This window comes from Heteronotia binoei, chromosome 1 (genome assembly GCF_032191835.1).
Source record: "Heteronotia binoei isolate CCM8104 ecotype False Entrance Well chromosome 1, APGP_CSIRO_Hbin_v1, whole genome shotgun sequence".
NCBI classification, from domain to species: Eukaryota; Metazoa; Chordata; class Lepidosauria; order Squamata; family Gekkonidae; genus Heteronotia; species Heteronotia binoei.
In genome coordinates, this window is record NC_083223.1 from 218,159,891 (window position 1) to 218,172,860 (window position 12,970).

At 38.7% G+C, this 12,970-nt stretch overlaps 1 protein-coding gene across 1 annotated transcript in view; it reads right to left on the reverse strand.

Moving 5' to 3' along the window:
- Nucleotides 1-6,326: 6,326 nt before the first annotated feature.
- The window catches only part of SRBD1 (S1 RNA binding domain 1), a 293,248-nt gene continuing 286,604 nt past the window's right edge, over nt 6,327-12,970 (reverse strand). The window contains exons 20-21 of the mRNA XM_060247694.1: nt 11,768-11,952; nt 6,327-7,304 (exon numbers count right to left, since the gene is read on the reverse strand). Coding sequence (XP_060103677.1) covers nt 7,015-7,304; nt 11,768-11,952 — 475 coding nt within the window. The 3' untranslated portion in view covers nt 6,327-7,014. The remainder of the gene's footprint in view (nt 7,305-11,767; nt 11,953-12,970) is intronic.

Sequence of the window (12,970 nt, forward strand, 5' to 3'; positions counted from 1 at the left end):
TCACCATGTGAGAACACCCAAATATATAGTTCAGAAATAAAATAATCAGGTGCGTGAATATGAATCCTGAAATTTTGCCAGATTTCCAATGTGTATGAGATTCCAGCAGAGAGCAAACACTAGCCTGTTCAGGATAAAGGTAGTTTGGTTGGAGACAGGGCACGCATGCTCTGACTTTAGGCAAACTGTTTCTGAAACACAATGGACTTGCTAAGTATAAGACTGAATGTATATCTATTGTGCAACTATAGACATTGGCTCCCATGAACAGAAGATAACAGAAATGGGTCTTCTTTGCTTTTTCCTTCTTGTAGCAGCCCCTTCATGTCCATAAATATCTGTGTGCAAGGTCAAAGAACCTCTTGAACAATATGCCATGAGACACAAGGAGCTGTTGTAATAAGAAGGGGACACAGGAAAAATGGCCCCTCACTCATCTATGTGTAGGGCCAGCTCACTATTGAGTCCTGCTCTGCTCTCATTAAGAGTTGGAGAGAGGGGAACTGATTTTGTCTAATTATCTTTCCTTACTGAACTTCAAGGGTCACCCAAGCCCAGAAGAGTGGAAGATCAGCTTTCCCTAAGTGTCAGTTGTAAGATCCATTCATTTACCTGAAATATTAAAAAAAGATTGATACATTCATTTCTTGGCTGCCACAGTAAATCCAGCCCCCACCACCTGAGGATGGTTTGTGTCAAAGGAAACTTTCTTACCCTCTACTTTTTGTTGTTGTGTGTGGCTTGTTCTATTTTTAGGTATATGTTCACATGCATATTTCTCTCCCCACACCCCTCACTCAAACTGTGACGAAAAAGATCCCTTTGAATCAAGACAAATAGTTCCTGGTGAAAAATGTGGACTTTCCAACTAAGAGAATGAATGCATGTAATTCCCCCCCCCCCAACCTTTCTGTTATAGTTTTAAGAAGTTCCAGAGTCTATTAATGTCTTTTAAAGTCTGTTTTTGTTTATTTTGATGGGAGATCTCCAATGCAGGCCCAACCAAGAGGGTGTTAAACTTGGGTAGAGGGTGTTAAACTTGGGTAGCTGGGTTGCTTAAATAAATTGTTCAAAGTTTATAAACAAGGAGAGTGAATCAAATTGTTGATTCTGTTATGAGGAGTCACACTGAAATACCATTAAAAACAGGAATAATTTTAGCATGGGTCACCATTTCCTTGAGTATAATTTTAAAAAAAAATCCATAGCACAACAGACCACACAATGAAAGGGGTTCACTGGGCTTATTGGAAAAACACGTGGTGGAATCATTCTTGAAGTCTTAAAGCAAGAAGAAAGAAAGTATAATCTTTAGACTGAAATGTCAGGAACCCCTAAACCACAAAGTCGAAAAAGGAAATTGATTTTGAAGATAATGGAAAATTTCCAGTTTTTAGAACTTTAAACCTGGAAGGAGAGTAAGGTGTGTGTATTGTGTAAGGTGTGTGTGGGGTTAGAAAATGCTTTCTCTAAGTTTGAAGTATATTCTTTGTTGAGCTGTTTCTTTGCTGAAGTTTTAGTAAGCTTATTTCATTGACTAATGTTAGCTATAAAAGTTCAGCAAGATTTAAGACTCCAGCTTTTTTTGGGGGGGGGGATATCTAGTGTTGATAGCCATTTGGCTCATATTTTATCAATGTGCTTATTCATAGGCAATTAAAATGTTACATATTCAAATATCCACAAGTTAAAAAAAACACTAAGTGCGCTAGTACATCACATCAAAGGCTCTGAAAATTAATTTCTGGTCTCTGAACTAAATCAAAACATAGATATTCTGAAAGAGTTGCTGTTGTTGGATGGTTTGGCCAATTCTGACAAAAAATAATTTACTTTCTGTCTGAGAGAAATCTCTCCTGTTCAGCTGCATGTCTTACCAGAGTTGCAAACAACTAGAACAAAATATATTACAATGTCAGCTTCTAAATGGGTGTATTTGTGTTAAGATCCATAAAGTTATTACATGCACCCAGTTTATTTTTTCTAATTTTAGGTGAAGTATGATTTAGCTAAATTTGCTTGCTTGTAATAGCCCAATTGTTTAAACAACAGATCTTTGACTGGCATCTAATATTTATCTAAATATGTATGGATTCTGATGCTTCCATCTTCTTGCATTTCAAAACAGGACTGTGATGTACTGTGTGATATATTCAGCACCAACAGAATCCAAACTCTGTGCCAAGAACAGCAGAAGTCTGTGATTTATATAAATTATGCTAATTTGCATTTGTCCTATTTTGCATAATTTATTCCTGTTTTGCTATCCACAGCAAAGAATTACTCAGGCCACTGAAATTCCAGCCTCTGGACATCATATGAAGGCAACTCTCTGGCTTCTGAAATGTCAGTGGATATTGCCCACACATTCTCTCCCCCTCCCCCGTGATAAGGACTAGAAACTTTTAAAAAATAATAATAAAAAAACAAAATACAAAGTTCTTGGAAAGCTGAATTCACTATCCAGATCCACATTTTCCGCTCTCCAGCCATCCCTGAACTCCTACAGAATCAAAGCATATGCATAGTCCTGAAACTGCTGTGTGCTGCCAAGCCAGGGTTCCTTCACTGCTATATGGCTGTATTCCCATGCACAGCACATTTCAAATAAAGCCAGGGTGGAAGTCATAAACACAGACTTCACCGTGGCTACCTCTGCATCTTGACAGAACAGGGTGTAATTTGGCCGCGGGAAGTCAGTAAAGTACTTTTAGCAGCTGTAGTTAATTAGGTACCAGAATCAAAGACAAATCCAAGAGGATCCCTAGACTCCACAAAGCACTTGCCAGAGATGGAGTTGTGGATCCAGGCTGTCTAGTGAGAAATACTGTCTTGCCGAGGTCATCAGAAATGCCCCCCTTCCCCCTTTGTTGTCTGACTTTAGTTCCAGTCAGCTTGTCTTTGGCCTGGCAGTGATCTCATTCAAGGAATGAGAGAAGCTCAATAACAGTAACAGCAGGTGATGTCAAGAAGCAAAGCCAGAATGAGTCTGAAGGCCTCTGTATCTGCCCTATGAATTTTGGTCATAATATTTTTCGGGACACCCCTGGAACTAGACATTACAGGGCTACTGCTGCTAACAGCAGTCCTTTAGGTGGTAACACCTACATCCCCATAATTTTTACTGTGCTCTGAGTTGTTACCCTTGCTAACAATGGCTAATGAAGTGGAGCAGAGAGTGTAAGGGGTCTTAAACCATGACATCACCATGATGGCATGTTTTTGAGGAAGATATATGAGAGCAACCATAAAGTCTTTTGATCTGGTTCTGGAGAAAGGCTTTTGCATCATAGTCCGAATTTTAATTATTAGCATTTTAATTATTTTAATTATTTTAATTTTAATTATTTTAATTATTTTAATTATTAGCACTGAGCCTTCATTACTGAGCATTTTCTTTTCCGATAGAAGCTAGAAACAGGGCAATACCCTGGTATAGTAAGTAGCAATATGTTCCTGTGCAAGAAGCTTCTGAAACTAATTTGCTACCAACTCCCAATATGATTGGAGCAGAAATGCTGTTGTCAGAGGAAACTGCACATAGAAATCACTGAAGAAAAAGAAAATATATTAAATATTTGCTGGATCAAAATCTTTGAACTACAAGTTCAGCAGCCAAGGAAAAATCCAAAAAGGTATAAAAATGGTTACAAAACACACTGATATCACATGCTCAATATGAATAAAGCAGAACAGTACATTCAGGGCTATATAACTGATTCAATTTTATGACTTGAATTTTCACGGATGAAACATTAAGCAATGTTTGTTTATGGAGTACCTCATCATTTAAATCAGTTTCTTGAATCAGACACATTGGAAAGCTTTTTGTATGGCATCCAAAAGGAAACAAGTTTTTTTAAAATAATCTTCCAAATGATGTTTGCTTCGTAATGCCATGAGGGAGGCTTTGAGCAGGTGGTGTTTTATTAGGTTTTTTGCTAATAGGTGGTGTTTTATTAGGTTTTTTCCTCCATAGACAATTGTCTGTCATATATGTTTGTGGCACTATAATTTATCCTCTTAAATTTTTACGTTGGAATATTTTAAATGGTTAAGTATTGGAAAGCACTTTTTTTAGAGTATTGGAAACCACCTAGATTAGAAATTGAAATGGTGGGATATACTTTTAATATGATTACAAAATGCTTTACTTTTACAGGGAAAGGAAACAAAAGCTTTTATTGTAGACATATTGAGTCTTGTAAGGGCTAAGAACCATGTAAAGAAATGCTTTTTATATTTGTAACAACCTAAATGTTTACTTTAAATACATTTCTTTCAAGAGCTCCAATGAACCTGTGTTTTATCAATACAGATGCTAAAATATAATTGACAGATCAAAGGGCAACTGCTTTCCAAGTTTACCACAAGTTCAAATGGCATCATGGACAAAAATCTTAGTCTGGTTTGTTCAAAGGATTTTATGTTTCTCTGAACAATCATGTCAGAAATTCTCACCAACTTGTTTTTGTTTTACTATAATCTTCTGTAGCTGGGCAGAAGATAACGGGTTAAATCTGTCTATCAAACTATGAACATAAATTTTAGCTTTGGCAGAGAAAGCTGTTAGTTATGCATCTGCTTTGGAATAATAAACATATCAGATTAGAGATTCTTAGATGAGATGTTAATCACCTGCTCCAAACACAATTTCTTTGTAGTGTTTATATAAATACTTTATTGCCTAGTATAAATTACGAGGCACTCACCTGTCTTCTTGCAAAGCAAATCATGTGTTTTCAGGTGCAGCTTTCCACATGCTGAGAACAGGTGAATGGCTAGCAAAATCAGTTGTTTTATTAATTCTCTACTCTGGCAGCACGTTTTTCCCACTGTTTTGTTAATCATGACTGTAACCAGAAACTAAAAGACATATCCCTAGAAAAGTACATGGAAGGAATGAGAATATTTTCTGCTGTTCCTGTGGAAGAGATAATATTGGCAATTATCCCAATTCATTTAAAAATTCATTTCCACCACAAGGTTGTTTAAAATAGACTCTGGCACAGACTAGATTTATTACATACTTCAGTTCTACATGGAGTGTGTGTGTGGGGGAGTTTGAATTAATTTGCAAGAATGAATAATTTGTTTATTGCTTTGACAACCTATCAGATAATGTTGATTCTATTTATATATTTTTATCCCACCCTTCTTCCAAGGAGTGAAGAGTGGTGTACAATGGCCTCCCCTCTTCCATTTTACCTTCACAACCTTGTGAGAGGTTAGGCTGAAAGGGATCGAGAGCGAAGGACACATAGTGAGCTTAAAGGTTGAGTAGGGATATGAACTTTGGTTCTCGTTCTGTATTCTAACCACTACACAACACTGTTGCCTATGGAAGTGCATACCACAGAGAAATTTAACCCATCTGAAGAATTAACTAGGGTTCATTGCCTTAACCCTGCTTAACCGCCCCCCCACAAAAAAAGGGAAGCCACCATTTAGCTTGCTAAGCTAAGCCCTTTCCAGTGTGCATAAGGAGACACCGGAAAGACCTGCTGGTCGCTTACAAGTAAAGGAGAGGTTGAGGCTTAAACCGTATATTGCATGTGCCAATGTAAAGTCTAACCATGTTTAATGCACACCATAGCTTGTAAATCTTATTCAAACCATGGCTTCACATCCAGTTCATGGCCAAATCCATACCCTGGTTAAACCTTAGCTCTTCATGGGGTTCAGTATCTGCACTTACTCTTTCATTGAAAAAACATTCCAAGTCTAATTTTGAATGAGATGAATCATACTTGGCAAGTGGAGTAGATTTTTGTTTTTGCTACTAATGCTGAAACAAATAAAAATATTAATTGAAACTTCAGTGCTGGATGCCAGCAACACCTTCCTGGAAAAAATTTCACATGTAGAATGTTCATGCAGTCTTCTGCTCTCCCATTCAATCTCCTCCTCCCCTCCAAACTAGGGTTTCTAAAATTCTAACTAGCACCTCTCTGGTGTTGCAGTGGTGGGTATGTCCCATGTGGCAATGTGCTATGCTTCTCTGCTTGAATCAAAATTTCCTTCACTTTATATTCCATTCCTTCACATTCTAAAGCATAGCTTTGTCTGATGGCAGTCCACAAGCAGAGGCAACTCAGCCCAACTTGGTACCTAGGAAGTGTGTCCCTGGCTTCCCAGTTGCCATCCAAAAGCACAGAGAACCATAGACAAAGTGGTGGTTGCAAAGTGGCCTCTGTCAGTCTATGGCTTTGGAGACTGGTGACTGTAACCCATTTCTTGTTGCCCTCCAGCAAAAAATTCTTGGTTGTATCAGAGTACTGCAACCAAAGTCACTACACTGGACAAATAATATTCAGACACAGAAATAAAGTTTGTCTTTTTTTTAAAATAAAATGTTTTTAAAACAAACCAATGACCAACATTTTGCTCCTTAATGAAAACATTTGTCTCATTAATTGATATAAAACAGGGAAAACTGCATTCTGTTATGTAGCTCGACATAGGGAAAAAATCCATACACAGAATGGTATGTCACTAAATCTTTTTCTCAGACTAACACATTACAAATCTTTAAACAAATGTCATTGTCAACTGTGATAAAAAAAAGAAGTTAGCAAGGAAACATTTTTACACTGTTATTCTGAGTATACACAGAACAGAGATCCACAGAGATTCATCACGTGTTCATTCAGAATTACCTGTTGAAAATAAAAGCATGAAGTGTATATTTTAGTGATATCAGAGACTAAAATCAGGTTTAGACTCTTGGTGGTCCTCATGGGTTAATAGTGGGTTTGCTTCTAAGCCACACTGATTTATGAAATTGGTGCCTTTATGTACACAGTCACTTTGATTCATGCAGTCATAGCAGCTTGAACTAGGGCTAGGACAACTGCACAGATCACAGTGACAATGTGAATTTCCCTTCACACAATTGGAGCATCCACATAATTTTGATTGTGAGCTTGTTGGTGGACAGCACACTTCTTCAGTTGCAGGGGCTGCTAGATCTGGATTTACCAGCATTCTGCTCATGGAGAAAATGTAAAGTGTTCATAAAACACGTATAAGGTCCAACGTTATTCTGGATCGTGGGATGTCAATTTCACGCACTGTGACTTCCACTTTTTCACCTGGGCCCAAACTGAGGCTCCTTCTCTTCTTTACTTTTGACAGCTTGTCTTCTGTTATGCTTCGAATTGGAATCAGTCCTGCCCTTCCAACTCCAATATCAACGAAAACTCCAAAGAGAGTAGCATTCTCAACTCTTCCTGTCAAAACAGTTCCAATGCTCAAGTCCTCGAGACAGACGATGCTCCTCTTGAAATCAGGTTTTTCAAAGTCTGTTACAAAAAGAGAAGACTGAATAAGCTCACACTTTGAAAATAATGGAGACACTGGCTTGGATCTTCCAAGATTTCCCCTCCTCCCTCCCTACAGCCCCCCAAAGAAGCCACCCCCCAGTAGCCTATTACCCAAGACCAGGTCAGAGGTCTGCTTTGGAGTAAGAGGATAAAATCACACCCACCCATGCTGCATGCACAGACTTGTATGCAGGCTCCAACCCATTATAAAGAGAACCATTACCTTACGAATAACAAAAAATACATTTAAAAAGCTTTTTTTTAACCACACATTAAAAATATACGTTAATTAATTGTTTTCATTGAGAGCCAGTTTGGTGTAGTGGTTAAGTGCACGGACTCTTATCTGGGAGAACTGGGTTTGATTCCCCATTCCTCCACTTGCACCTGCTGGAAGGGCCTTGGGTCAGCCATAGCTCTGGCAGAGGTTGTCCTTGAAAGGGCAGCTGCTGTGAGAGTCCTCTCAGCCTCACCCACCTCACAGGGTGTCTGTTGTGGGGGAGGAAGATAAAGGAGATTGTGATCTGCTCTGAGATTCGGAGTGAAGGGGGGATATAAAGCCAATTTCTTCTTCTTCTTCTTCATTCACCTTGCCATTAAGAACAAAGGATATAATAAGGCAGTGGTCTTCAACTGTTCTAAAGGCAGGGGAGGGGGGAGCCAAAAGATAGCCACCATTTCCTGCGATGTACAACTGCAGAATATGTTAGTTGCATTCTACAGAAGTAGGTATTTAACACACAAGTGGTATTAGCTCCAATTGAAGGTGGATTGCATCAGTGGCATTTTGGTGTTAAGGATTTTCTGAGAAGGAGAAGTATACATGAATCATTTTTATATTAGTATATATTTCCTCCTTTCCCTTTGTGTGCAATATAAAAAAGGAGAAAGATAATGGAGGAAACGGGAACAAGAAAACATGAGGAAGAAAGAAAGACACTTGGGTTTAAAAAAGCTATGTTGCTGGATGGAGGTGAATGTGGGTCTAGAAAAGGTTGAAGACCATTCTTCTGGTGCACACCGGCAGTTCAGAGTGTCTGGCAGTGAGCTCAAAACCCTATATGAACCAAGCGAATGTGTTAAAATATGTTTAAGAATCCTCTGCAACATGCCATATACAGCATATTTGCAGACACTGGCAGATAAGTCAACGTGGAAGGGCAGAAAGTTTGAAAACCTTTGTAATAGCAGATCATTGTTTTGCTAACCTCTTGATTTGCTTTTCAAAGAGCATTATGCTACATGAAAAACAATGCAGCAAAACTGGCGGGACCAGTAAAACAAGGTTGTCTGTTGGTCATTGAGGCAAGAGAGAAAATACAGTCTTCATTTGTTCAACGGGAATGTGCAATGTCCTATTTACAGGTGTTTCACAGTACGGCTGAATAATCATAATTATATTCTAGTACTTAAGAACATAAGAGAAGCCATGTTGGATCATGGCCCATCCAGTCCAACACTCTGTGTCACACAGTGGCAAAAAAAAAATTATATACACACATACACTGTGGCTAATAGCCACTGATGGACCTGTGCTCCATATTTTTATCTAAACTTGTGGTCTACATAAACAGGCAGTTCACCAGAAGTACTCTGGTGACGTTATAAACAAATGAACACACCTATTCATATACCCAACTTCAGAGCCAGAGCTGGTTAGCTGCCACCATGGCTGCCAAATCCATACTTCTCCAAAACAAAAAGGCTCCCTAAAATGATGACTAGTCTCTCAAAATGGATGCAAATCAGAACTAGAGTAGAACCACACACCTGTCTTTATTCAGCAATGATAAATACATCAAGAGCTGTCAAGGCTCAGTTGCCTGTCTGGCACATGTGATGGCAGCTCTAGCTCCTTCTTCCTCCTGTCAGCCCTGGATCTCCTCTCCTCTCTGTCCAGCATAGGTGGTGAGAACTCCTGCTCCTCTGCCTGTCCCATAGCCACCCTGAAGGAAATGCTCCTTCATGTTGTCGGTATTTATGCAGATGTTTCTCTTTTGCAGCGTGTGTATGCTAAAACCCATTCTATTTGGGGTGGTGATGGTGGTTACATTTTTCTGCAAGGTGAGCAGATTCCTATCTGAATCTATCTCAATACTTTAGGGTTTTCTATCCATATAGGAGTCCGGTTCAGGATTAGGTATATTGGTGGAATAGATTCTAGCCTGACATTTTCTGATGTGATAGTTTTCTGTGAAAAGGGAGATTTTTCTTTAAAGAGGTCTTGTGTTCAAACTCATGACCACCCCAAGAGCATTCTGAAATGGCATAATCCAGTGAATTTTGCATCATGTGATTTATCTACACAATTCAATATGGGGTTGCATTTTAATCTCTCTGTTCATTCAGTTTCATCAACTCCTTGTTATTTTAAAGAAATGTGCCACCCAGGTCCTGATATATTAGCAGAGATATGTACAAATTCAAAGCAGAAGGCATTCATTTATGTTTAAATACGTGGTGTCCCCTGAAATCAGGAGGAACATTTCTAAAGGGGTTTTTTTTTAAAGGACCATGCCTATTCAAGTATAGCAGTAGTAGCAGACTGCATGACATCAAAGTTTCCAATGAAGGAATGCACCTAATTAGTCAACTCCCAAGCAGTTACATTTCCTGCAATATTACACTGTGCAGTGCAGGCACTTTCCAGTAAAAAACCACGAAATATATAGGTTTTAATAGCTGTAACGGAGATGAGCTTAGAAAGTGACTCAAGAGCTGCTTAAATGATCTACAAATGGCTCTTTTTTGCTATTCCTGGCATGTCTAAGTGGCTTTGCGCCCTTGATCTGCTCCCTATATATGATCAGCTGTTAAACATTTGCACTGAGGAAAAAATGCTTAGTTTCTGCGCCACCTATTGCATAATTACAGTTTTGTGTGAGAGATCATGTACTATGTTTTCCATTACTTTTATAAATCTTGCTTGCTGCCAATGCTGCTCCAAAATAATTTACTCTTTTACATTCTATGAGGTCAATAGCTGTCAGTTTTTAAAAAACCAATCAAATAAACAAACTGGATGGGTTTTACATAATTGTGCATTTATTAGAATAGTAATTATTGTTGGAGAATATTATTGAGGTCTGGTAGTGCCTTTATACATATAGTTACAACAAGAATCCTATTATGAGGATTTATGTGGATACTTTGGGAACTATGCTATTTAATTTTGAGCTTATTTATTTGACATTTTTGTGTTACAGAATTTGTTAAGCCTAGCTTTACAGGGGCTGTATGTATCTTTGCATTTCTTTTGTGTGTGTGTGTGTGTGGGTATGTGCTTAATACCCTCCTTTTAATTCCCAAATACATATTTAGCTCCATATGTATGGGGTGCTGAAATTTTTTTGGGGGGGGGATACCTAAGTGATCTGGTAGCTTTTGTGGTATCTTTTTATGATTTTGTGTGGAAGCTGTACCTTGCACTGTTGTATAGAAAGCTGCTGCCATCTAGCATCTGCAAGACTGAGCATTGCATCCCATGGAATATTTCAACTGATGTAAGGATTTCTGTCATGGGAACATGACTTCCTCCATCTCCCTGCACTCTCAAATGCCCCCCATGCTACTCCACAGAGACATCCTTACATCAGTAGAAATGGGATTAAATGCTCCTTATGTTGTGGATCAGTAAGTCATAGCCTTAGGCAAGCTACTTTCTCTATCAGCCTCATTCCCCTCATAGCAATATGGAGACAATAATACTGACTTTACTGGTGTGTAACAAAATAATGCCCATGAAGCACTCTGAACCCCTGCTAATCAAATGCCAAGAATGATGATGATTATGCATTCTGGAAACACTGTACTGAACTTTCTCATAAAGATTCCTAGAGGTGGTCCCAGTTTCAATGTAATTTTTTTCCTACCAGCATCATTCAGTTCATTGCATTGTACTAAGCTCATTAAAAGTTCTTTATGAGTCTTTAAAGCTCCAAAGAAGCATAGAGGACATGCATGTCTCCTCCAGGAAACATGCAACTTGGACTTCCACAAAATTTTAACATTCTATTTCTTTACCAAGATTCTTGATTATTTGCTTTTCCATTCAGCCTTGGATTTCCCACATATTCAAGTGTGGGCGGGTGGGGAATGATGACAATTTACACTCCATATTCAAACTGGACTGGTTGAAACAGTACAAGCAAAAAGGAGGATCGCACTGTAAACCAGTACAGAAACTTAACATGGTGCTCCAATTTGTACAGAGCTATAGAGGCCACTGCAATGTGGTTTTAAAGGAGTCAGGGTTCAAGCTTTCTAATTATAAAACTAACACATGCTACCCTGTCTACTAAGTAATTCAATACCTTCTTCACTCACACAACTTCAGGGGAGTTGACCTAGCCATCCATTCAAACATGACATGGTTGTAATTAAACAAGACAGGCAAAACAGTGGATAGAAGATCATAAATCCAACAGTCTAAAACTACCTACCTTTCCGGATGTCATACCCTTCAGGTTGAGTCAGTCCATCAATGATTATTTGCAGAGTGTGTCCTGCTGTATTAAAACTCTTCGCTAGTCCTTCTATTCCTTCTCTTTCAATGATCACATTCACTTTTTGCTGCATTTCTGACTTCCCTATCTCGTTGGCATTTCCTCCAATGAGATCTAAAAACCTTAATGTGATATTAAAAAAAGGAGGGGGGGGGAAAGCCTATAAATCAGACATAACTTATTTGGAAAGCAGTTCATAATTTTACATACTTGAGATGCATGGATGAACGTATTCCACACACAGGTTGTATGGTGTTATCTTTTAGTTAGAAGCACATTTTATTTGAAGCCATCTTTGGTGCCTGCTGTTACTTTAGAGGGAAATTAACTTGACCTGAAGGATTACAGCATGCCAGTTTTTATGGCCAAGTAGTTCATGAGGGAGTTTTGCAACCAGCACCACGTCCAACTGCTTTTAATTTTCACAACTTAATAAGGAAGGTCCCCATATACAGCTGGGTGGTCTTCAAGTTTGCTCTTAGGCTTTAAGCCTGTTTCCCTGATAACACCTCTGGCAGAGAAAGAGACCTTGAGAACATGACTGTGCAGGAGAAGGCACCAGACCATAGCATTACAGGTACTCTAGCTCAGTGATGAAGTACATTATGAATCCTAAGAAACAATTGTACATCAGAGCAAAGCAGAATCAGAGCCAGTATCAGCAACTTGGCTTTTTAACTATCTATAGGATCAAAGAAGAGTTAGAGTATTTCAGTTAAGGAAATAAACCCAGAATCCCTCTAGATGCCAAAGGGATTGGAAGTAGCAGGGCTGTAGCCAGCAAGGGGGGCACAGGGGCAGTGCCCCCGATAGAATCTGCAGCATACCCACCCAATCTTCCCCAATTTGCCCTTTCACTGAAAGGGAAGATTAGGGAAGATTGGGTGGGGGTGCTGCAGATTCTATAGGGGGCACCACCCCTGTGCCCCCCCCCCCGCTGGCTATGGTCCTGAGAAGTACAGCATGATCTTTTTTTCAATTTATAATTTTTATTGGATTTTATCTAATTACAGCAATATAGTAGTCATTGTAAAATAATATAGCTATTAGTACTACCATTATTTACAAACAGAAAGAAAAATTACTAAATTAAATTATTCAAGCTTACAATAGCAAGTGTTAGAATTAATTACTTGTAAA